Raw genomic sequence first — 21,195 nt, forward strand, 5'->3', positions numbered from 1 at the left:
TTCTTTTTTTTTTTTTTTTTTTTTTTTTTTTTTTTTGAGACAAGAGTCTTGCTCTGTTGCCCAGGCTGGAGTGCAGTGGCACTGTCTCGGCTCACTGCAACCTCCATCTCCTGGGTTCAAGTGATTCTCCTGCCTCAGCCTCTGGAGTAGCTGGGATTATAGGCATGCACCACCATGCCTGGCTAATTTTTGTTATTTTTAGTAGAGACATGGTTTCACCATGTTGGCCAGGCTGGTCTAGAACTCCTGACCTCAAGTGATTTGCTCACCTTGGCCTCCCACAGTGCTGGGATTACAGATACGAGTTGCTGCACCAGTCCTATTTCTTGTTATTTGACCCAACCAGAATATAGGCTTCATAAAGACAAGGGAGTTATTTCCTTACAATCTTGCCAGTAATTTTATTATAAACTTGAAAAAAGCTGTCTATATTTAATTTTTTGTTTGCTGTATGTAAAGCATATTTTATGATATTCAGTAAACACATTTTTTACTCTGAAAGGTAGGCACTGAAGTTTAGTACTAATGTTTTTATTAATGTTTCTTAAAAGTTTTTGAGAAAAAAAGGAAGAAACCAACTCATTCAGAAGACTCGGATTCCTCTTCCAATTCCTCTTCCTCTTCAGAATCATCTTCAGAAAGTGAAATTGAACATGAGAGAAGCAGAAGGAGGAAACATAAGAGGAGGCCAAAAGTTAAACGTTCTAAAAAGAGGCGAAAGGAAGCAAGCAGTTCAGAAGAACCAAGGAATAAACATGTAATGAATCCAAAAGGGTATGTGTAAAACACCAATGTACTCTTACCTAAAAACAAACTCTCTGGAATGGGAAAAGTATGTATAATTCTATAAACTCAATTTTATTACCTGTTACTGAAAAAGGATAGCATTTTTTAAACTTTATCTAAATTGAAATCTGGCAAATCTAGGAGTAGGTAGCATAGGCATTTCATCTCCAAGATTTGTGTGTTTTCAGTTTTCAGGTCAAAACAGTCCTAAGAATTCTTTTTTTTTTTTTTTTGAGATGGAGTCTCGCTCTGTTGCCCAGGCTGGATGGAGCGCAGTGGTACGATCTCGGCTCACCGCAAGCTCTGCCTCCCGGGTTCACGCCATTCTCCTGCCTCAGCCTCCCAAGTAGCTGGGACTACAGGCGCCTGCCACCATGCCCGGCTAATTTTTGTATTTTTAGTAGAGATGGAGTTTCACTGTGTTAGCCAGGATGGTCTCGATCTCCTGACCTTGTGATCTGCCTGCCTCGGCCTCCCAAAGTGCTGGGATTACAGGCGTGAGCCACCGCCCGTGGCCTTTTTCTTTTTTTCTTTTTTTTTAATTTAAGAGATAGGGTCTTGCTCTGTTACCTAGACTGGAATACAGTGGCACAATTATAGCTCACTGCATCCTCCACCTCCTGGGCTCAAGAGATCTTTTCTGCATCAGCCTCCTGAGTAGCTAGGACTACAGGCGTGTACCACTATGTCTGGCTAATTTTTAAATTTTTTGTAGAGACAGGGTCTTCCACTATGTTGAACAGGCTGGTCTCTGACTCCTGGCCTCAAGCAATCCTCCCACCTAAGACCCCTAAAGTACTGGGATTACAGGTGTGAGCCACAATGCCTGACCTGGAACTCTTAAAATAAAAAAGTTAGGATCATTTACCAATTTTCCTATCAAAATTCTAGTCTTTGGGTTTTTCACTGGGTTGATATATTTTCTCTTTGTGAAAATCATGTAACTCTTTTGAATGAGACTTGTAAGCTATCATTAATTATGCTGTTGTTTCAGTGTCTAATTTTATGTGCTTTTATTATGAAATGCAAACATTATACATTTTAATCAGCGACTTGGTTTGTTCAAAGTCACTCTGAGAGGAGTGATACCAATGAAAAAAGGTCAGTTGATTCCAGTGCTAAAAGGGAAAAACCTGTGGTCCGCCCAGAAGAGATTCCTCCAGTGCCTGAGAACCGATTTTTACTGAGAAGAGATATGCCTGTTGTTACTGCAGAACCTGAACCGTAAGTAGGATGACTACACTATATATTTTTATTTCTCTGAGACACAGTTCTGTCAGCTCATTGCATTCCACACTCATGTATGGAACATGATCCATGTTTGAAGCACATTGAAAGGTACTATGGGAGTATTAGATTAATGAATGATATGTAGGAAATATGGGAGACTAGATTATTGAGTGATATGTACCGTATCTTTCAGAATTCACATTCTAGTAGGGAGAGGAGGTTGGGCAAGTTGGTCAGGGAAGCCCTTATTGGTGATCTGGAAAGATTTTATTCCTGATCTTCTTGCCTTTGCCTTTTATTAAAGGGGTAAGGTTTTAGTTATCAGAATAGAGAGTTAGTTGAAGTCTTCAGATCCATTTGAGTGATGAAGCATGCTTTCCAATTTGAATAGTGCATAATTAATTGGTGAGTGGAGATACAATTTAGTATCATAAATAAGTTACTTTTGTCAACTTGTTCAACGATTATTTCTCTGCATTGGAAGAGTGAATATGTCGCTTCAGATTTAATCTGAGAAAATAGTATTTAATGTATTTTGTGTATTAGACTAAAGTTTAGAATTATTAAAAGAAAATGTTTCATGAACGGAAATACCATAATGGATGGTGTTATTGATAAGTTCCCTATGAAGAGTTATTTTGAAAGCTGAAAAGTATAAGAGTCCTTGTTTATAATTAGGTCTTTGCATAAAGTTATTTAGTTTATTAAATATTTTTAAAGCCTGATATTGTCTTGTTTTAAAAAGTGATTGCAAAATGGCATGTATCTTTGAATTAATAGCTTAACATAATATGTTTTCATTATTAAAAATTCTAGCTTCTTTGCTTACTTTTAATTTTCATCACAATCTTCTTTTCCTAGGAAGATTCCTGATGTTGCACCCATTGTAAGTGATCAGAAACCATCTGTATCAAAGTCTGGACGGAAGATTAAAGGAAGGGGCACAATTGTATGTGTGATAAGACTTTTTTTGAAATTATGTATCTAATAAAAGATTTTTACCTATTGCTAAAATCCTAGCTTTAATTTTAGATATAATACAATATCTGTTCAAGGAACTAATTGTATTTTCCATGGTTATGGGAAGGTATTGCTGTTAGAGCAAAGTATACTGCTGTGTTTGAATGGGTTTAATTGAGTATGAAAGAAGGAACATGTGAAACCATCAGTGAGTATGCTGAGAAATCATTAAGACTTTAAAGAGGAAAATTTTATGTGGATTACAGGTGAATCTCAGCCTTGCCTATCTCTTTTAATGCCTTGTTTGAAATAACTTCACCTGAACCTAATATAAAAGTTGAAAAAAAAAAAGGAAGAACTTTAGACCATCCTTTTGGTAACTTAAATCATTACCTTTGATGGGATGATCTGAGATTGGGTCTTTTACTTAACTCTGTCATATAGCAGACTGTTGTGGAGAGGCATTTTTAAAAATAGTATTATTTTTGTTTTTAAAGCGCTATCACACACCTCCAAGATCAAGATCCTGTTCTGAGTCAGATGATGATGACAGCAGTGAAACTCCTCCTCACTGGAAAGAGGAAATGCAGAGATTAAGAGCATATAGACCACCTAGTGGAGAAAAATGGAGTAAAGGAGATAAGTAAGAACTTTGAGTAAAAGCATAATCCTGTGTCTGTTATATTTTAAGTGTTAAAGGGATTGGATACAATTCTGGACTTTTCATTAAAGAGTCAATGAAAGATTCACAGTCAGAATTAGACTGTGACCAAAGGAAATACGTTTGGGACTACTTGGTGAAAGTAGTACTCTTAACTTGGGCTTTTCAATCAAAATCCTGTTTCCCTTAAACAAAAACTATAAGCCTGTATCTTTTAATGACCTCTTAGTCAATTTTAGAAATAATTAGGACTTAGAAATTATATAGCAGATTCTTTCCTAGCCAGCCAGGTCACTGATGAGTTCATTGGTAAATGGGAAAACCTGCACTCGGTGTACATGTTGACTTTTGATCTCAGAGACTGTTGCTTTTTTAGAAGTGTACACATCTCTTACCTTCAGTACTGTCCCACAGTGGAATATTTATTTTAGGAAGGGGACAGGCTGCAGAATAGCTAGTGAGAAATATGCTAATGGGACCCTGTGTGATCCTCCATGGTAGTATTCTCTTTTTCTCTGGGGGCATCCTGCAGAGTGGTTTGGGATTGGGAAAAGGAGGAAAAGGAATGCATCTGCTGTGTAGAAGTGGCTCAGACACAGTGGTGCTGAGGTCTTTCAATTCTGAGCCTTGACATAAACGCTCAGATTGTAAAGCCTGTATCTGTTTTCGTGTACTTTTTCCTCAATTTCTTTTTTAAGTAGTTTACAGTCTTAGGGGAAATCTGGGTTACCTCTATGAGGCCGAGAAAAAACAAGCTTCATGCTAGTTTCAGGCAGCTATCCTGCATCTTAAGAAAATCAACAAATTGTTTAAGACCTTGGTTTGACTCACCCTCAGAAACTGTTCTGAGAGGCAGAGGGTTGTAAGCAGGTAACAGCCAGAAACTCTTGTGATTGAGTTCAGCAGTATTCTTGTGATTAGTTGGTTTGGTTTTCAAACACATTTCCCTAACAAATGTAAGGTTCTTTGCTTAGCTTAAAAAAAAAAAAAAAAATCCTTTTATAAGTGAATTTGTTAGTAGTTCTCAGTGTGTGTCTCTGAAAGCATAACAAGACCAGGCCTATAACTCTGATTCATGTTTCCTGCGTGTGCTTAAAGTGTTAATGGGGTCAGGAACTTTGTTGTTAACAAAGCTGTGTCTTAGGCATAGAAAACATGCTTATAAATCACCGCATGAATATTATGTCCTTTCTATAGGTTAAGTGACCCCTGTTCAAGTCGATGGGATGAAAGAAGCTTGTCCCAGAGATCCAGATCATGGTCCTATAATGGATATTATTCAGACCTTAGTACAGCAAGACACTCTGATGGCCACCATAAAAAACGCAGAAAAGAAAAAAAGGTTAAGCATAAAAAGAAAGGGAAAAAGCAGAAACATTGCAGAAGACACAAACAAACTAAGAAGAGAAGGATTCTTATACCGTCTGACATAGAATCCTCAAAATCTTCCACTCGAAGAATGAAATCCTCTTGTGATAGAGAAAGGAGTTCTCGTTCTTCCTCATTATCGTCTCATCACTCATCAAAGAGAGACTGGTCTAAATCTGATAAGGATGTCCAGAGCTCTTTAACCCATTCCAGCAGAGACTCATACAGATCAAAATCTCACTCACGGTCTTATTCTAGAGGAAGCTCAAGATCAAGGACTGCGTCAAAGTCCTCATCACAGTCTCGAAGTAGATCAAAGTCCAGATCTAGTTCCAAGTCTGGGCACCGAAAGAGAACATCAAAATCACCAAGAAAACCAGCTTCTCAGTTAAGTGAAAATAAACCAGTTAAAACAGAACCTTTAAGATCAACCATGGCACAAAATGAAAATGTAGTAGTACAACCAGTTGTAGCAGAAAATATTCCTGTAATACCACTGAGTGACAGTCCCCCCCCTTCAAGATGGAAGCCTGGACAGAAACCTTGGAAGCCCTCTTATGAGCGAATTCAGGAAATGAAAGCTAAAACAACCCATTTGCTACCCATCCAAAGCACTTACAGTTTAGCAAATATTAAAGAGACTGGTAGCTCATCATCCTACCATAAAAGAGAAAAAAATTCAGAAAGTGATCAGAGCACTTATTCAAAATACAGTGATAGAAGTTCAGAAAGCTCACCAAGGTCAAGGAGCAGATCTTCTAGGAGTAGATCTTATTCCAGATCATATACAAGATCACGTAGTCTAGCTAGTTCACATTCAAGGTCTAGGTCTCCATCATCTAGATCTCATTCACGAAATAAATACAGTGATCATTCACAGTGTAGTAGATCATCTTCATATACTTCTGTTAGCAGTGATGATGGAAGGCGAGGTAAGAGGAGACTTAGATCCAGTGGGAAAAAAAATAGTGTTTCACATAAAAAACACAGCAGCAGCTCTGAAAAGACACTTCACAGTAAATATGTCAAAGGTAGAGACAGGTCTTCATGTTTGAGAAAGTATAGCGAGAGCAGATCATCTTTAGATTATTCTTCAGACAGTGAGCAGTCAAGTGTTCAGGCTGCACAGTCAGCCCAGGAGAAAGAAAAGCAGGGCCAAATGGAAAGAACACATAATAAACAAGAAAAAAACAGAGGTGAAGAAAAATCCAAGCCTGAACGGGAATGCCCTCATTCAAAAAAAAGAACTTTGAAAGAGAATCTTTCTGATCACCTTAGAAATGGCAGTAAGCCCAAAAGGAAGAATTATGCTGGTAGTAAATGGGACTCTGAGTCAAATTCAGAACGAGATGTAACTAAAAACAGTAAAAATGACTCCCGTCCATCCTCTGACAAGGAGGAAGGTGAGGCCACATCCGATTCTGAATCAGAGGTTAGTGAAATTCACATCAAAGTGAAACCCACAACCAAGTCGTCTGCAAATACTTCACTGCCTGATGATAATGGTGCTTGGAAATCAAGCAAACAGCGCACATCAACTTCTGAGTCTGAGGGGTCCTGTTCCAATTCGGAAAACAATAGAGGAAAGCCACAAAAGCACAAACATGGGTCAAAGGAAAATCTTAAAAGAGAACACACCAAAAAAGTGAAAGAGAAATTGAAAGGGAAAAAAGACAAAAAGCACAAGGCTCCAAAACGAAAGCAAGCATTTCACTGGCAGCCTCCACTAGAATTTGGCGAAGAGGAGGAGGAGGAGGAGATTGATGACAAGCAAGTTACTCAGGAGTCAAAAGAGAAAAAAGTTTCTGAAAACAGTGAAACCATAAAAGATAATATTCCAAAACCTGAGAAATCCTGTGAAGAGGGCAACCTTTCAGGTAAACATAATACAGTGACTGTTTCCTCAGATCTTGATCAGTTTACTAAAGATGATAGTAAACTCAGTATTTCTCCCACAGCTTTAAATACTGAGGAAAACATGGCCTGTTCACAAAACATTCAGCATGTTGAAGAAAGTGTTACCAATGGAGTGGAAGATGTGCTTCAAACAGATGACAACATGGAGATCTGTACTCCTGAGAGGAGTTCCCCAGCAAAGGTAGAGGAGGCTTCCCCTCTAGGAAATGCACGGCTTGATACCCCAGATATAAACATTGTTCTAAAGCAGGATATGGCAACAGAACATCCTGAAGCAGAGGTGGTAAAACAGGAAAGCAGCATGTCTGAAAGTAAAGTGTTGAGTGAAGTGGGGAAACAGGACAGCAGCTCTGCTAGCTTGGCTAGTGCTGGAGAAAGTACCGGGAAGAAGGAGGTGGCTGAGAAGAGCCAGATCAACCTCATTGATAAGAAATGGAAGCCCCTGCAAGGTGTGGGGAACCTGGCAGCACCTACTGCTGCCACATCCAGTGCTGTGGAAGTTAAGGCATTGACCACTGTGCCTGAAATGAAACCACAAGGCTTGAGAATAGAAATTAAAAGCAAAAATAAAGTTCGGCCTGGGTCTCTCTTTGATGAAGTAAGAAAGACAGCACGCTTAAACCGTAGACCAAGAAATCAGGAGAGTTCAAGTGATGAGCAGACGCCTAGTCGGGATGATGATAGCCAGTCCAGGAGTCCAAGTAGATCTCGAAGTAAATCTGAAACCAAATCAAGACACAGAACAAGGTCTGTCTCCTATAGTCACTCAAGAAGTCGATCGAGAAGCTCCACATCATCTTATCGGTGAGCAATATTCTCTTTCCTTCTCCCAAAGAGAGTCTGTTAATGTTTAGGTTGGAAGAATATCAGAATTAGGGACAGAATTACTATTTCCAAATATCTGAAAGGAATAAGAAGTCTTGTTTTGTGTGATTCAAAGAGTAGATTGAGGACTTAAGGAGAGGGAATTTCAGGAGGAGAAATTTGGGCTGGGTTTACAAAACTCTATTACTATCTAAAGCTCTCTGTCACTAGAAATGAGTTCCCATGATAGTTGGTAAATTCTCCATCTTGAAAGGTGAGGCTGCTTCTTGCCAGTCAGCAATGCCTTAGAAGGGAATCCTGAATTGACAGAATATATAGAATTTGCAGATCATTAATCTAACCTTCCATTTTACGCATGTGGAAGGTGAGGGCCAGAGAGGCAAAATTACCTGCCCAAGACTTGAGTCTTAGTTTAGATGTGGGATAGGGATAAACATGATCATCTTTAGGTTTTTTTGTTGTTGTTTGAAAAGCAATAAAAGAATTTAAAACACCTCTTCCTCAACTTTGTCACTCTGCACCTTCATGAAAAGGTTTTTTGTTATTGTTATAAATTGCATCATAATTTGTCAGCATAGAATGGATAACAGATGAGAATTAAAAACTAAAAATATTTGTGATGGTAATAGGAAGTTGTTAAGCAGTTGTGTTGCATTCTTTTTCTTGTAAATATTTTATGGTTTTACCTGTTTCTTAATTATTCATATCCCTTATTATATTGTGCTTGATACTCATAATTTGAACTGAAAATACCGTAAGAATCTTTGACATGTTTTTCCTTTCTAGTCATTCATCAGTCTTTCTTCCCTTGCCTACCCAGACTTCTTAAAAAAGGAACTGCCACATGCCGTCTATACTCAGTCTCCCATTTTCTCCTCGGCTGTGTGCTTGCTGCCTTCTGTGCCTTCCCCTCCCTGCATCTCTTAGTTTACTGACTTAAGACTTTCAGGTACTTCCGATGGCCATGCTGTGGCATATTTTCAGCCTCACTGCTGGAGCCCTCTGCTAGCTCTCCTTTCTCCTACTCAGGCCATTTCGTCCTTGTGTTATCAGCTTCTCTTCCTCCTCGTGGCCTTTTCTCTCTGAGTTCCTGTTGCTAGATGTAGTTGCCTGTTGAGCGACTCCAGCTTCCTATCTGCTTATGAACCACCTTACCATTTACACAGAGACAGCTCTGAGCTATTAGTGATGCTGGCCACTCTTCTCATTTACCTTCCCACCTCTGCCTTGGAGTGGGTGGTATTTCAGTTTGTAATGAAGACAGCAAGGCATAGAAAGGCTCAGGGACTTGTTCTAGGCTATGTAGCTAACAGGTAGTAGACTGAGAGGGATAAGCCTGAGTACTGCCCTGCCTCCCTGTTTTGGTTACCTGCCTGGGCCTGACACCCCCATTAAGCTGCGAACTCCTTGAAGTCAGGAACTGTGTCTTACTGATCATTCAGTCACCTCATAGGGTCTGGCTTTATTATTTTTGGTTGAATAAAAGACTATGATCTTATTAGAACATGATGTATTCATTTTCTTGCAGATATACTGGAAGCAGGTCAGTCTTCCAAAACATAAGTGCATACTGAATAAAACCTGTGGTGATATTACATAATGTCACCTATACACAGAGGTATTGTTCTGTTCCTGAATGACAGGCTTAAAGTAGGGGAGAAGGGTGGGGAGCCAAGTGAATGCAGAGGGGCAGAATTGTACTGCTTACATTTTTGCTTGTTTTATTAAGTATTAGACATAAAAAATGATTAAAGTATAAAAAACTATATAATACATACTCATGTACCTGCCATCTAGCTTAAAAAAATAGAACTTTGGGCCGGGTGGGGTGGCTTACGCCTGTAATCCCAGAACTTTGGGAGGCCGAGGTGGGCAGATCACGAGGTCAGGAGTTCGACACCAGCCTGACCAACATGGTGAAACCCCGTCTCTACTAAAAATACAAAAATTAGCCGGGCGTGGTGGTGCATGCCTGTAATCCCAGCTACTCAGGAGGCTGAGGCACTAGAATCATTTGAACCTGGGTGACGGAGGTTGCAGTGAGCTGAGATCACGCCACTGCACTCCAGCCTGGGTGACAGAGTGAGACGACTCCTCAAAAAAAAAAAAAATAGCGCTTTGATGTACCAGTGCCACCCCTAGTTGCACGCCTATGTCCCAAAGTTAACCATTATTCTAAACTTTGATTATAATTTTGTCTTTATCGTTTTACCCCAAATGTTTCTATCTTCATACAATGTTATGTTTGTTTTTTTAATAAATAAAATACTTATATATATATAGATGTTCTACATTTGCCTTCTTCATTCAGTGTTGTATTCTAGAGATATATGTCTCTACCTTAATTTTTTTAACCCATTCTACCATTGGTGGAGATTTGGTTTATTTTCTTCTCAGTGTTATTGGTGTTATAAATCAGTCTTCTATGCACATACTTGTGCCAGCCTTTTCTTGTTTTTCTTCATTTTCTTCTGTTTGATTTTAACCATGGTTGTTTTGAGATTTCCTCGTTAGCTGACGCTGTCACATCCACTGTCAGGAGTTTGTGAGTTTTCTTCTTGTGTTTTCCTCTTCCTGCCCTACCAGTAATTAATTTTAATATCATGGTGAGTTAACATAATTATATATTTTTTCAATTGCTTTAATTGTAGATCAAGAAGCTACTCTAGAAGTCGGAGCAGAGGATGGTACAGCAGAGGCCGAACCAGAAGCCGGAGCAGTTCCTACCGGAGTTACAAAAGTCATAGGTGAGCTTGTGATCTCGCTCTGTGATGTGGTCTCCATCATGTCCACTTTTTAAGGCTATACAGATAGAGGGGGTAGTTGTTGAGAAGAATCATGTCATTACTGAATATAATACTGGCCTATTTTCTCATGTAGTTTTTTCTGTGAAAGAGCTGTGGAATTCTTGACTATTCCTCTGTTGGGATCTTATCAGAGTGAGACAAGAGAAGCAGTAGAAATATTTAAGAAGCCTTGACCCCTACCTCCACCTCCCCCACATGCATCTTCCTTAACCTAAGTTTTACATCTGCATTTACCTCTTGACATGGGTTAGAGATTGGGATAGGAAGACTGTAGAGAGGGGACCAAGAGGAAGAAGCATATATGTTGGGGGAAGGGTGGCCCCAGATTTCTAGTTCTCCTAGCTGCTTTCCCTCTTTTGCCTCTGAGGTATTTTCTACTGCTGTCACTTCACTTTACTTAACAGAGGTCCTACCTATACAGACCTTTCCCCTAACTCCACCCAGTTTAGAGCCTCCCTAGTGACTTTATATGCATCTCAGAGAAGAACTGCATAAAACTTCATCTTAGGAAATCCAATAGGCTTTTTAGAAAATCCAATATACTTTTGATATGAAAACAAAACAAATGTAGCTGTGGGATTTCACTGTATTTTCACCTTGGTGGGCAAATAAATGTCTAGATATTTGGTATAGCCCATCCTGCCCTGATCTAGAAGATGATGGTCCTTCATGTGATTAATATTAGGACGTCCAGCAGGAGCAGATCCAGGAGCAGCTCATATGATCCCCACAGTCGGTCCAGGTACGAACAGGGATTGGGTAACCATCAGTGGGGCAGAACTGAAAGATCTTGTTTTATAAACTGTTAGTTCAAAGTGGTATTTTATTGAGTAACTAAATGCATATATTTGTCTCCTGAAACCATACCTTTTCTAAATGAGGTCTTTTTGACAGGTTTTATCTGTTGGCCCATTGTACTCTAGTATCAAAAATGACAGTATCAAATTGTAATGGCAGGTGTTTATTGAATATAATTGCCTACAAAGATCCACCAGATTTAAACTAACTCGTTAATTTTATGGTATTTTTCAACGCAGAAAAGAAATTAAAATTTTTCTCTTTAATTATGTTAAGTCTCATTTGGGGGCAATTGTTAAATGTTTCCAGTTCTTGTTTTGGAAATATATCCTCACACTGTCACCTAGTGCCCATGTTCTAAGCTAGAACACTCCTAAGATCCTAAAAAGAAATAGGAACATATGAGTATTTGAGTGGGAAAATTTAGTGTTTGTTGTTGCTGTTAAAGCAGGTCCTACACCTACGATAGCTACTATAGCAGGAGTCGGAGTCGAAGTAGAAGCCAGAGAAGTGACAGTTACCACCGAGGCAGAAGTTATAATCGGCGGTCCAGGTGGGTCTCTCTCCTTTATCATCCGTTATCGCACTGCAGGCCACGGTGGGCACTTGATATGGGAGGTGACGGGCTGCTAGTGGAAGAGAAAGCGGTATAACTTTCCAAGGACAGAAATACTTCTTCCTGGTTAAATCTGAAAAACCCACAAGCAGCCACTAAAAGTGGCTTTTATATTAAGAGTTGCCAGGTAATATCTGTTGGTTATTATTAATGTTTGAATCTAAAATGGGTTTTTAAATATTCACATATCTTGGACAGACCTTTGTTTTGGAAAGAAAGAAGGCCAGCCAAACTGTGGCCACTTGCTTAAATAGAACTACTTGCTAGCAGTAGCCAGTTTCTCATTTTTTTTTTAATAAAAAAATACATAATATCATTTGCTTCAGCAGCAGGATTGAGATTTATAGGTTGTCAGTTATTTAGCAAAATACATTTATGTATTATATGTATTATGTTTAACATATTTTGGCTTCTGCAAAAATCTTTATGTTAACTTTTGTACTGTCCTTTTCTGGTGGCTTCTGGTCTTGCCTTCCCCTGTTCATTGCAACTACATTGATGCTTGTAAATATCAGTGTGATCTGGATACTCCCTTGTTTGAAACTCTTCAGGGACTCCCTACTGCTTTCATGATCAGGTCCAGCCTCCTCAGCACCAACTCCAGCTCAGACTCTTTCTGGCTTCCCTCCTTTAAAGTGCTGGGACTTTTCCTTCTGCCTGGAGACACACGTGCCCTCTTCACCATCTCCTCTTTTGCCACTTGAAATGGCCAGTTCCCATCTACCCTGCAGATCTCCACTGTCACTGGGCAGCCCTCCCTGATGCCTAATTATTGGATATAGTCCCTCCCATCTGCCTCTAAGACAGCCTTTGCTCCTACTGCGGCCTCCCTCGCTCCTAAATTGTTTGTCTTGGCAACTATTGTATTCTGTCCTTGAACCCCAGAGAACTATACGTGGTTTCCTGTCTGTGTGTGTGTGTGTGTATGTGTGTGTGTGTCCAGAATCTTGCAAAACGCCTGGCTCACAGTGAATTGTTTTTCAAAATAACTGAATGGGACCCATGACCAGGTCCTCTTGACTAAGTATCCCAGTGGTCCTGTTCATGCCCAGGGCCGCCGCCACCCCTCATTGGACCCCATTTTGGTTTCCATTTCTTTAATGAAACTGTTTGTGCACCTTTTCCCCATTACTTTTCTCAGGTAATCTATTCAAATATTGATACTCATTTTGGTTAACATGGGAAACTATTCTGCTCTTTGGTTTTTTGTTTTTGTGGTCCCAGCATTTTCATGAATGAATTTCACACAAATTTCCTAAGATGTGATGTTTCTTTATTTTATTTTAATCTTGACATTACTACAACTTGTCATTTGAAACATCTTTGAAAAGTCCATAGTATGAGCTGGGCACAGTGGCTCACGCCTGTAATCCCAGCACTTTGGGAGGCAGAGGCGGGTGGATCGTCTGAGGTCAGGAGTTCAAGACCAGCCTGGCCAACATAGTGAAACCCCATCTCTACTAAAAATACAAAAAATTAGCTGGGTGTGGTGGCAGGCACCTGTAATTCCAGCTACTAGGGAGGCTGAGGCAGGAGAATCACTTGAACCCAGGAGGTGGAGGTTGCAGTGAGTTGAAAGCATGCCATTGCACTCCAACCTGGGCAACAAGAGTGAAACTCCGTCTCAGAAAGAAAAAGAAAAAGTCCACGGTGTTGCCATAGTCAGTACCCTATGTCTGTGCTATGCTGCATCAGTAGTGTATCAGTTACATTAGTGGCTTGAAAACATCAATAGTGTTTTCAAGCCACTCATATAAAAAAGAAGCTACAAGAGGAATTCAAAGATTTTATAGTTACAAGGTTTTTATATATTTTGTTTTGTTATTACAGGAGTTGTAGATCTTATGGCTCTGACAGTGAAAGTGACCGAAGTTACTCTCATCACCGGAGCCCCAGTGAGAGCAGCAGATATAGTTGAAAATGTCCTTTTTGTGGATACAAATTATATCTTATTTGTAAATATCTGGCAACTTAAAAGCTTAAGAAACTTAATGACAGTCTGTTCTATTTCAATATCAGAGATGAATTTCAAAAATAGATACTTCTTAATTGTTACTCGTTCATTTACATGTGGGGAGAATTTAAAATACAGATATGTCTCCTAAAAATATTTTTATGCCACATTTTACAGTAGCCAACTATGGAAATGAACTTCATTTTCTTGAATCAAGAAATCGTGAAATTTATGTATAATTTGCAATATTATTTTAAGTCTATTTCACTCTATCTCACGTATTCCTTAGAATACAGATTCTTTTTGCCTGTTTTTCCAGTTTTAGCATATATGCTGCCAAGCATAGAACTGTGAAGGAGAACTGTTAAAGGCGGCCAAATATTTATATACTGATTACATAGAGTCTTGTACATAATGTGCTCTAAAAACAAACCACCCAGAATTGATACTGTTGGTAACCAGGAGTATAAGGCAGTGGCTCTGGGGTTCTTAATTCATTCCTAACTTCTTTGATATTTCACAGGATTAGGAAAGTGGTCATGATATGTCCCACACAGTCTGTATTACTTCAGGCTTGTGGGCAAGGTTAGGAAGAATCAATCAGCCTTAACTATAAATACCTGCACTGTCTCTGAGGACTTACTATTTTATGTTCTTTTTAATCAATACCTATCAGAAGTTTAGGTTATAAAAGCAATTCTATTCTACTTCATGCTTTGGTGCTTGGTAATTTTTGGTACCTCTTTAAGCATTACTCTTATAGATCATATATTTAAATACCATAAAAGAGAAAAATTAAATTCAAAAAAATCACTGGCACCAAAAATGGTTTATTCTGAGCTGTCTTCACTTTGACTATTTGCGGGGGCTTCTCTCAAGTACAGATGTGGGTTGGGGTCCCCTGGAGCAGGCAGGATTGGCAATAGGAGCTACTGGCCACTCAAGTCTACTACGTGTGTGTACCTCTGGAAGAGTGAAGACTGGACTTCAAAAGTAACATCAAAATCTAACTGCCACCATCCTGGAGACATTTTGCAGGGCTTTCAAGTCTTTCAAGTACAGGATATTACCACAACAGCAGCTGAACTGTTGTAACCAGCATGTTTTTCCTGTTTCCACTGTGACCTGCAGCTGACTGAAAGCCTTGCATGACCTGACCCAGGTGCAAGAGACAGGGGAAGAGGGATAGAGGGTATAGCATAAATTATATATTTTCATGGCTTTGGGTGGTTCCTCCAAAAATAATTGGACCTGTAAAAACTAGTGTGTGTGTGTGTGTGTGTGTGTGTTTAATCTTTACTTTGAATTTGTTCCCCAAGTGTACTTAATCACCTTAGTGCCACTTTAATCCAGTTATGCAGAAGAAATTCATATTGGATGCCTGATGTAGAACTCAGCACCACCCTACCACAGGCCTTGTCTGGTGTATTTGGGAAGTGGAAAAGAGCCCTCAGTTGTAGGGAGCTGACAACCCTTGGTGGAGGGAGGGTGCCCTTGAATGTATTAAAACTATCACCCAAAGAAGGTATGAAAACAGGGTAAGGTGGTCAGTTGTTTGCCAGGTTGATAGACAGAAGTACATTAGAAAACAGGACTTTGGCCAAACAAACAATACTGGATACTGAATACAAAACAGTATGATTTAAAGGTTTTCAAGGGTTGCCTGCAAAGGAGAATATTACTACTAGTCAGAAGGAAAAAAATGCATTCAGAACCCAAGCAGAAACTGCCAAATGTAATTAAGAAAAGTTGCCCTTGGGCACTGTGTTCGTTTTCTATTGCTGTGTGACAAATTACCCCAAATTTAGCAGTTTAAAACAACACCCATTTAGCAGTTCTGTAGCTCATGGGTCTGGCACAGTGTGGCTGGCTTCTCTGCTCAGGGTCTTACAAGGCTGAAATAAGGGTTGGCAGGACAACATTCTTTCATGGAGGCTCTGGGGAAGAATCTGCTTCTAAGCTCATTCAGGTTGTTGGCAGAATTCAGTTCCTTGCTGGCTCTCAGCTGGGGGCCCCTCTCTCACCTCCTTAAGGCTGCCTGCATTCCTTCTTGTGTGGTCCCCTCCAGCTTCAAACCAGCCTTCCTGCTCTTTCTCATGGTTCATCTCTCTCTCCCGTCCTCCTCTGTTTTAGGGGCATATGATTAGCTCAAACCCACAGATATATTTGAAGGTCGATTGTGCAATAGAATATAATTGCAGGAGTACTATCTCATCTCATCATATTCATGGGTTCTGGAGATTAGCTCACTGAAAGGGGGAGGGGCATTTTCAAATTCTGCCTACCACAGGCAATAACTTTGCCCATCTCAGCTGTGGGTGGAATTTTATCCAGAAAAGATAGGCCCTAGAAGCCTCATTTCTTTTCTCCATGGACAAGGACAGCCCTCTGCTGCAGCATTCAACTTGTATGTTTACTGACAGAGTGAACTACAGAAATAGCCTTTCTTCCTAAAGGGGATTGTTCTGTATTTTGAAGTTATTTTTTAATAAAATTGAATTATGTTGTGTATTGTGCTTCTTAATAGGAAATGCATTATTGGACTGTTTTTGTAACATCTTGTTTATTGCAAATAGCTAGTATTGTTCAAAAACTGTATAAAATACTTTTGTACATATTAGCAATGTCTAATTTGTATACACTTCAGTTAAATTTCCCTAAAACTTGAAAGGGGACCTTGTAGAAATTAAAATATATACTTAGTCTAAGTCTGAGTCTGTGCATGTTTCATCTTTCTGCTGGACCCAGCCAGTGAAGACACCTCATCTCCTTTGGCAGCTCCTTTTCTTCTAGCTGAGTGTTAGTGGTGGGTGTAGGAGGTGGAGCTAGAGAGAATGTCAGACAGAGATTTTAACCTACACAGGTAAGCATTAATGATGCTTGGTCTTTCTCTCCTGGAAACTCCAGATTTCCCCTACACTTTGTTGTCCAGCTAAAGTGACCTGCATAAAGATGTCTTTGCTGAGGGAGGAATATGTCACATCCCATCTGTGAGTTTCTGCCTAGAGACAGTGCATTTACCTACAGCCTCTACATTTCCCTCCCTAACAGCAGTACATGAGGCAGTGCAGCACATATCACTCACTCCCAGAGAAAACATTCTTTTAGCATACACAGAATTTTCAGGGAAGTACAATTAACTTTTGTCTTCTCAGAACTGAAAGAAATGTGTATTTTCTTAGTGAACACAACATAATTTATTGCAGTTAACTTCTCACTGCAGACACTCAGTTTTTAAACTGAGTTCACAGTGGACTCCTTATTTCAGCAACTCCTGAAATTTGTCAAATCTGGATGCATTCCTTTAAAATTGTAAAGAAAATGCAGGATCAAGTTCTGATAGTGGTAAGCTTGATAGTTGGGCAGTATTGGGGGCAAAATGTGCCAAGGACTTTGGTCTTGACTCTTCTGAATTAGCTGGGCATTAAATAGGTGGGAAGGTAATTCAAGGAAAATGCCCCTCTTGCAAGACACTAACTGGGAATCACTGTTTAGAAGAGATGGGAGGTGGCCAGGCACGGTGGCTCACACCTGTAATCCCAGCACTTTGGGAGGCAAAGGCGGGTGGATCACTTGAGGTCAGGAGTTTGAGACCAGCCTGGCCAACATGGTGAAATCCCATCTCTACTGAAAAAAAAGAAAAAAAAAAAAAGAGACTCTATTCACTTTTTCAAGGCAGATGCTGAGCCTTGAACAAGTGTTGCAGACTAACGTGGTCAGGTGAAAAGATGTGGAAGCCATGCCTCGTAAGGTGAAAGGGACTGGGTTCAGATTTCCAGAGGACTGGTTTTTGGAACAGAGAATCAACTCTGCTGTTGCCCACAGTGAGGCGAGAGCCCGCGGGCCCATGAGGGCCTTGTGGTAGAATGAGCTGGGAAGACAGCAGGGAGAAGTTCTTTGATGCAGTAAAGGCCCCTCAGGAGTCCAGAGGTGTCGGGAGGAGTTGGGTACCTTGAAAGAACACGTTCATCTCAGGACAGACTGGGAAGCTTGTCAGGGCCTGATAAGTACAAGGCAAGGGGAGTCTGCCCTGGCCACATACACACAGGGCTAGGAGGCTTTAGTGGTCTGGTTTCTTTCAAAGTTTCAGTACAAGGTAGAGGTAGTACTCCCTTGCTGCTGCCTCCACCCTCCCTGTGAATCAGAAGGCCCCGGGTGGGCCTGCTGCCTCTTGGAGACCCCAGACCCATCACTTACTGTAACCCCTCAAGCTCCAGCTCCCTAGACTGAGCTGAGCTTCACAGCCTGTAGAACCCAGGCTAGCTTGGAGAGGGTTGCATCTCTTCAGCCCAGAGCCATGAGGATATCAGGGTAAAAGGAGGAGTGGCCACCTGTATTTCTAGTGCTTTGGGAGGCCAAGGCAGGAGGATTGCTTGAGGCCAAGAGTTTAAGACCAGTCTGGACAACATAGCAAGACTATCAAGACAAAAACAACAAAAAAGTAGCTGGGCGGCCGGGCGTGGTGGCTCAAGCCTGTAATCCCAGCACTTTGGGAGGCCGAGACGGGCGGATCACAAGGTCAGGAGATTGAGACCATCCTGGCTAACATGGTGAAACCCTGTCTCTACTAAAAATACAAAAAACTAGCCGGGCGAGGTGGCAGGCGCCTGTTGTCCCAGCTACTCGGGAGGCTGAGGCAGGAGAATGGCGTAAACCCGGGAGGCGGAGCTTGCAGTGAGCTGAGATCCGGCCACTGCACTCCAGCCTGGGCAACAGAGCGAGACTCCATCTCAAAAAAAAAAAAAAAAAAGTAGCTGGGCATGGTGACACACACCTGTAGTCCCAGCTACTCAGGGCTGAGGTGGGAGGATCACTTGAGCCTAGAAGGTGGAGACTGCAGTGAGCCATGATTGCACCTCTGCCCAGCTTGGGCAACAGAGCAAGACCCTAGCTGAGAAACAACAAATGGAGTGACCTGAGGTCTCAGGACAAACACCTGCATTCTGCATCTTGAGCCCTGATCCTGGGCCTCCTATGGCTCATAAACCCTGAACGAGGGTATATATGGCTGGCACACTCAGACATGATAGACAACCAGGGGTGCTTATCCCTTCCCAGCCTGCAGACGAGTCTGCCTCCCAGTGGACCTGGCCCACGGGTTGGGTGTATAGGCTGGCACTTCACCAGCCTCTGGTCACCTAAGACCTCTAGTAACTAAAATCTCCCATCAGGCCAGGTTCCCAGAGAAAGCCTGAAAAGAGTCCCCACTGACCTCAATGCCTCCAGCCTAATTTGATTTTATTTTGAAGAAGCAGGGGGACTTCTATGAGCAGCTATTCTACGGTACAATCCTTAAGGACTCTGGCCCAGAACCAGACTGCTTGGGTTTAAGTTCTACCCTGCCACTTCCCAGTTGGGTAACCAGAAGGAGGACAATTTGCTTGACCTCTCTATAATTCAGCTCATCTGAAAAATGGATGCTAGGGATTCCTCCTCCTAGAACTGTGGTGTATTAAATGTTTAGAAAACCAAGCATACATCAGTGGTTCAGAGATGGTGGTCCCTGAGGTGGTGCCTCTAGAAGTGAAGGAGTCCCAGAGGGTTCATGTCTGGGGCCAGGCTCAATCACTAGGGAGAGGCCCAAGGCCCCCAGAACTAACAGGGCAGGAGAGGATCCTGGAAGCTGCAAAAGAGACCTGAAATGCCAAAGCCATGATGTTTATGCTGTGAGAGGAAACCAGACAACCTGCTGGTTTGCATGAGGCCCCCAACCAAGGGCAGCTGTAGCCTATTAGTGCTGGGTTCAGTGGAGGCAGAATTCAGGTGTAACCTCCACCCTTACCCCACACCCAGCGGATTCATGTTTTCCCGCCCTGCTTAGAACTTTGGGCTTTGGGTCAGCGCCTAGTGGGTAGCTTTGAACTTCCCTGCCACCCCACCGGCCCCATGATGTGTGAGTTGAGTTGCATTGCCTGTATTTTTCTGGCATTGCCCACTCTGCTCTCCCTCTTGCCCAGGCTCAGTTACACACAGTTCCATGCCCTCTGAGCCGACTCAGCCCTGCATTGCTCCCACACATGCATACCCACAACCTGGGCTGTTCTTTCCAACTTCAGTGGGGTTGAATCTGGTTTCCCCAACCAAGCCTGGGGACACTCCAGCACTGAGGGTAGATACCTAGGGAAATTGAAAGAAAATCCATGAGCTGTTTTCCAGAGGCAGGGGCATAGCTTTCCTGACCCTGCCAGGACCCAATCCCAAATGTGTGAAGGATCACTAAGCTCTGCCCTTGCTGGGTGAGCATCTCCAGACTCCTGACTCATCCCTGGGGCATGCATTTCTGGCCTAGGAGTCACCTCCACAATAACTCAGTCCCTCCCTCCAGAAAGCCTGCCTTGACCTCCCTGAAGTGAAGCTCCTACTGCATGCCCCTCATCAGGACCAAGAGAGAAATTCTGCTTCTGCCTAGCTCCACCTGTTCACTCCCACTGACCAGACAACTGATCAACAGGAATCTTGACTCCACCACACCAAATCCCCTCTAGTTCCCTGCAGGCACTAATTGTCTCCACCTCCTGGCCTTTGCAGGAGCTGTCTCTGTCTGGAAAGCCCTTCCACTCCCTCATTGCTCTAGTTCAAGTTCAAGGCTCAGCTCTGAGCAGCCCTCTGGGCCCACCGGACAGCTCTTCAAACCACTCCTTCCTGCCAGGTCCAATGTTGCCAGGTGCCCACAGCTGCTCACAGAGCTCAGGCTCTGCCCTGGGACTCCCCAGCCGATGAGCTGCAGGCCAGAGAAACAAAAGGGGAATAGCCAAGGCCTTCAGGGAGACTGAGTGCCCCCCTACTACCCGTCCCCTCCCTTCTCACCCAACCTCCAGCCCTTCTGCAGCTTGACTGCTGGAGCCAAGGCCCCAACAAGGCCCCACAGGGCCACCAGCATCACTACCTCAGTCACGCTGGCCACACCCTCTGTCAAGCTTTGACTTGGCAGTGGGCCTAGCAATGTCCCATGCAGCTCTCTCTGTCAGGCTTCTTCCGGCCCGTGGAGAGGTCCCCTCTCCCCACCTCCCTTTCCCCTGGTTCCTGATGTTGATGCCTAAGTGATTTGTCCTGCTCTGAGCCTCAGAGTCCTTATCCAACCAATGGGCACACAGCCCCTCCCTTACTACCTCCTGGGCCAGTGCTAGGATCCACTGTGAGTCAGATGAGGAAGTGGGCTGGGAGGAAGAGGCAGAAGGCAGCCCTCAGGGGGCTAGCTGGTCAGAAGCATGTAAGCTGCTCTGGCCTGGCCTTAACCTGGGGTTTCTGGGAGCTGGGCCAGCTGTCTGTGCAC

At 42.2% G+C, this 21,195-nt stretch overlaps 1 protein-coding gene and 1 long non-coding RNA gene across 8 annotated transcripts in view; one reads left to right on the forward strand and one right to left on the reverse strand.

The window, feature by feature from the left end:
- Positions 1-16,630, forward strand: part of LOC105480275 (natural killer cell triggering receptor) — a 49,051-nt gene extending 32,421 nt beyond the window's left edge. Inside the window, exons 9-18 of one of the 5 annotated variants that reach the window (XM_071091503.1) lie at positions 552-774; positions 1,855-2,010; positions 2,878-2,965; positions 3,474-3,619; positions 4,835-6,882; positions 6,964-7,726; positions 10,399-10,494; positions 11,240-11,296; positions 11,801-11,905; positions 13,799-13,960. In XM_071091503.1, the coding sequence (XP_070947604.1) occupies positions 552-774; positions 1,855-2,010; positions 2,878-2,965; positions 3,474-3,619; positions 4,835-6,882; positions 6,964-7,726; positions 10,399-10,494; positions 11,240-11,296; positions 11,801-11,905; positions 13,799-13,886 (3,770 nt within the window). In that variant the 3' untranslated portion in view covers positions 13,887-13,960. Of the gene's footprint in view, positions 1-551; positions 775-1,854; positions 2,011-2,877; positions 2,966-3,473; positions 3,620-4,834; positions 7,727-10,398; positions 10,495-11,239; positions 11,297-11,800; positions 11,906-13,798 lie in introns of all 5 variants that reach the window. The other 4 variants (XM_071091504.1, XM_011738879.3, XM_071091502.1 and 1 more) reach the window with 4 other exon arrangements.
- Positions 1-21,195, reverse strand: part of LOC105480274 (uncharacterized) — a 26,248-nt gene continuing 5,053 nt past the window's right edge. For all 3 annotated transcript variants that reach the window (XR_011620004.1, XR_011620006.1, XR_011620005.1), the window contains 3 exons: positions 19,948-20,039; positions 2,846-17,873; positions 1-632 (listed from right to left, as the gene is read on the reverse strand). This is a non-coding gene — a long non-coding RNA (uncharacterized lncRNA). The remainder of the gene's footprint in view (positions 633-2,845; positions 17,874-19,947; positions 20,040-21,195) is intronic.

Source organism: Macaca nemestrina, chromosome 2, assembly GCF_043159975.1.
Source record: "Macaca nemestrina isolate mMacNem1 chromosome 2, mMacNem.hap1, whole genome shotgun sequence".
Classification (NCBI taxonomy): Eukaryota; Metazoa; Chordata; class Mammalia; order Primates; family Cercopithecidae; genus Macaca; species Macaca nemestrina.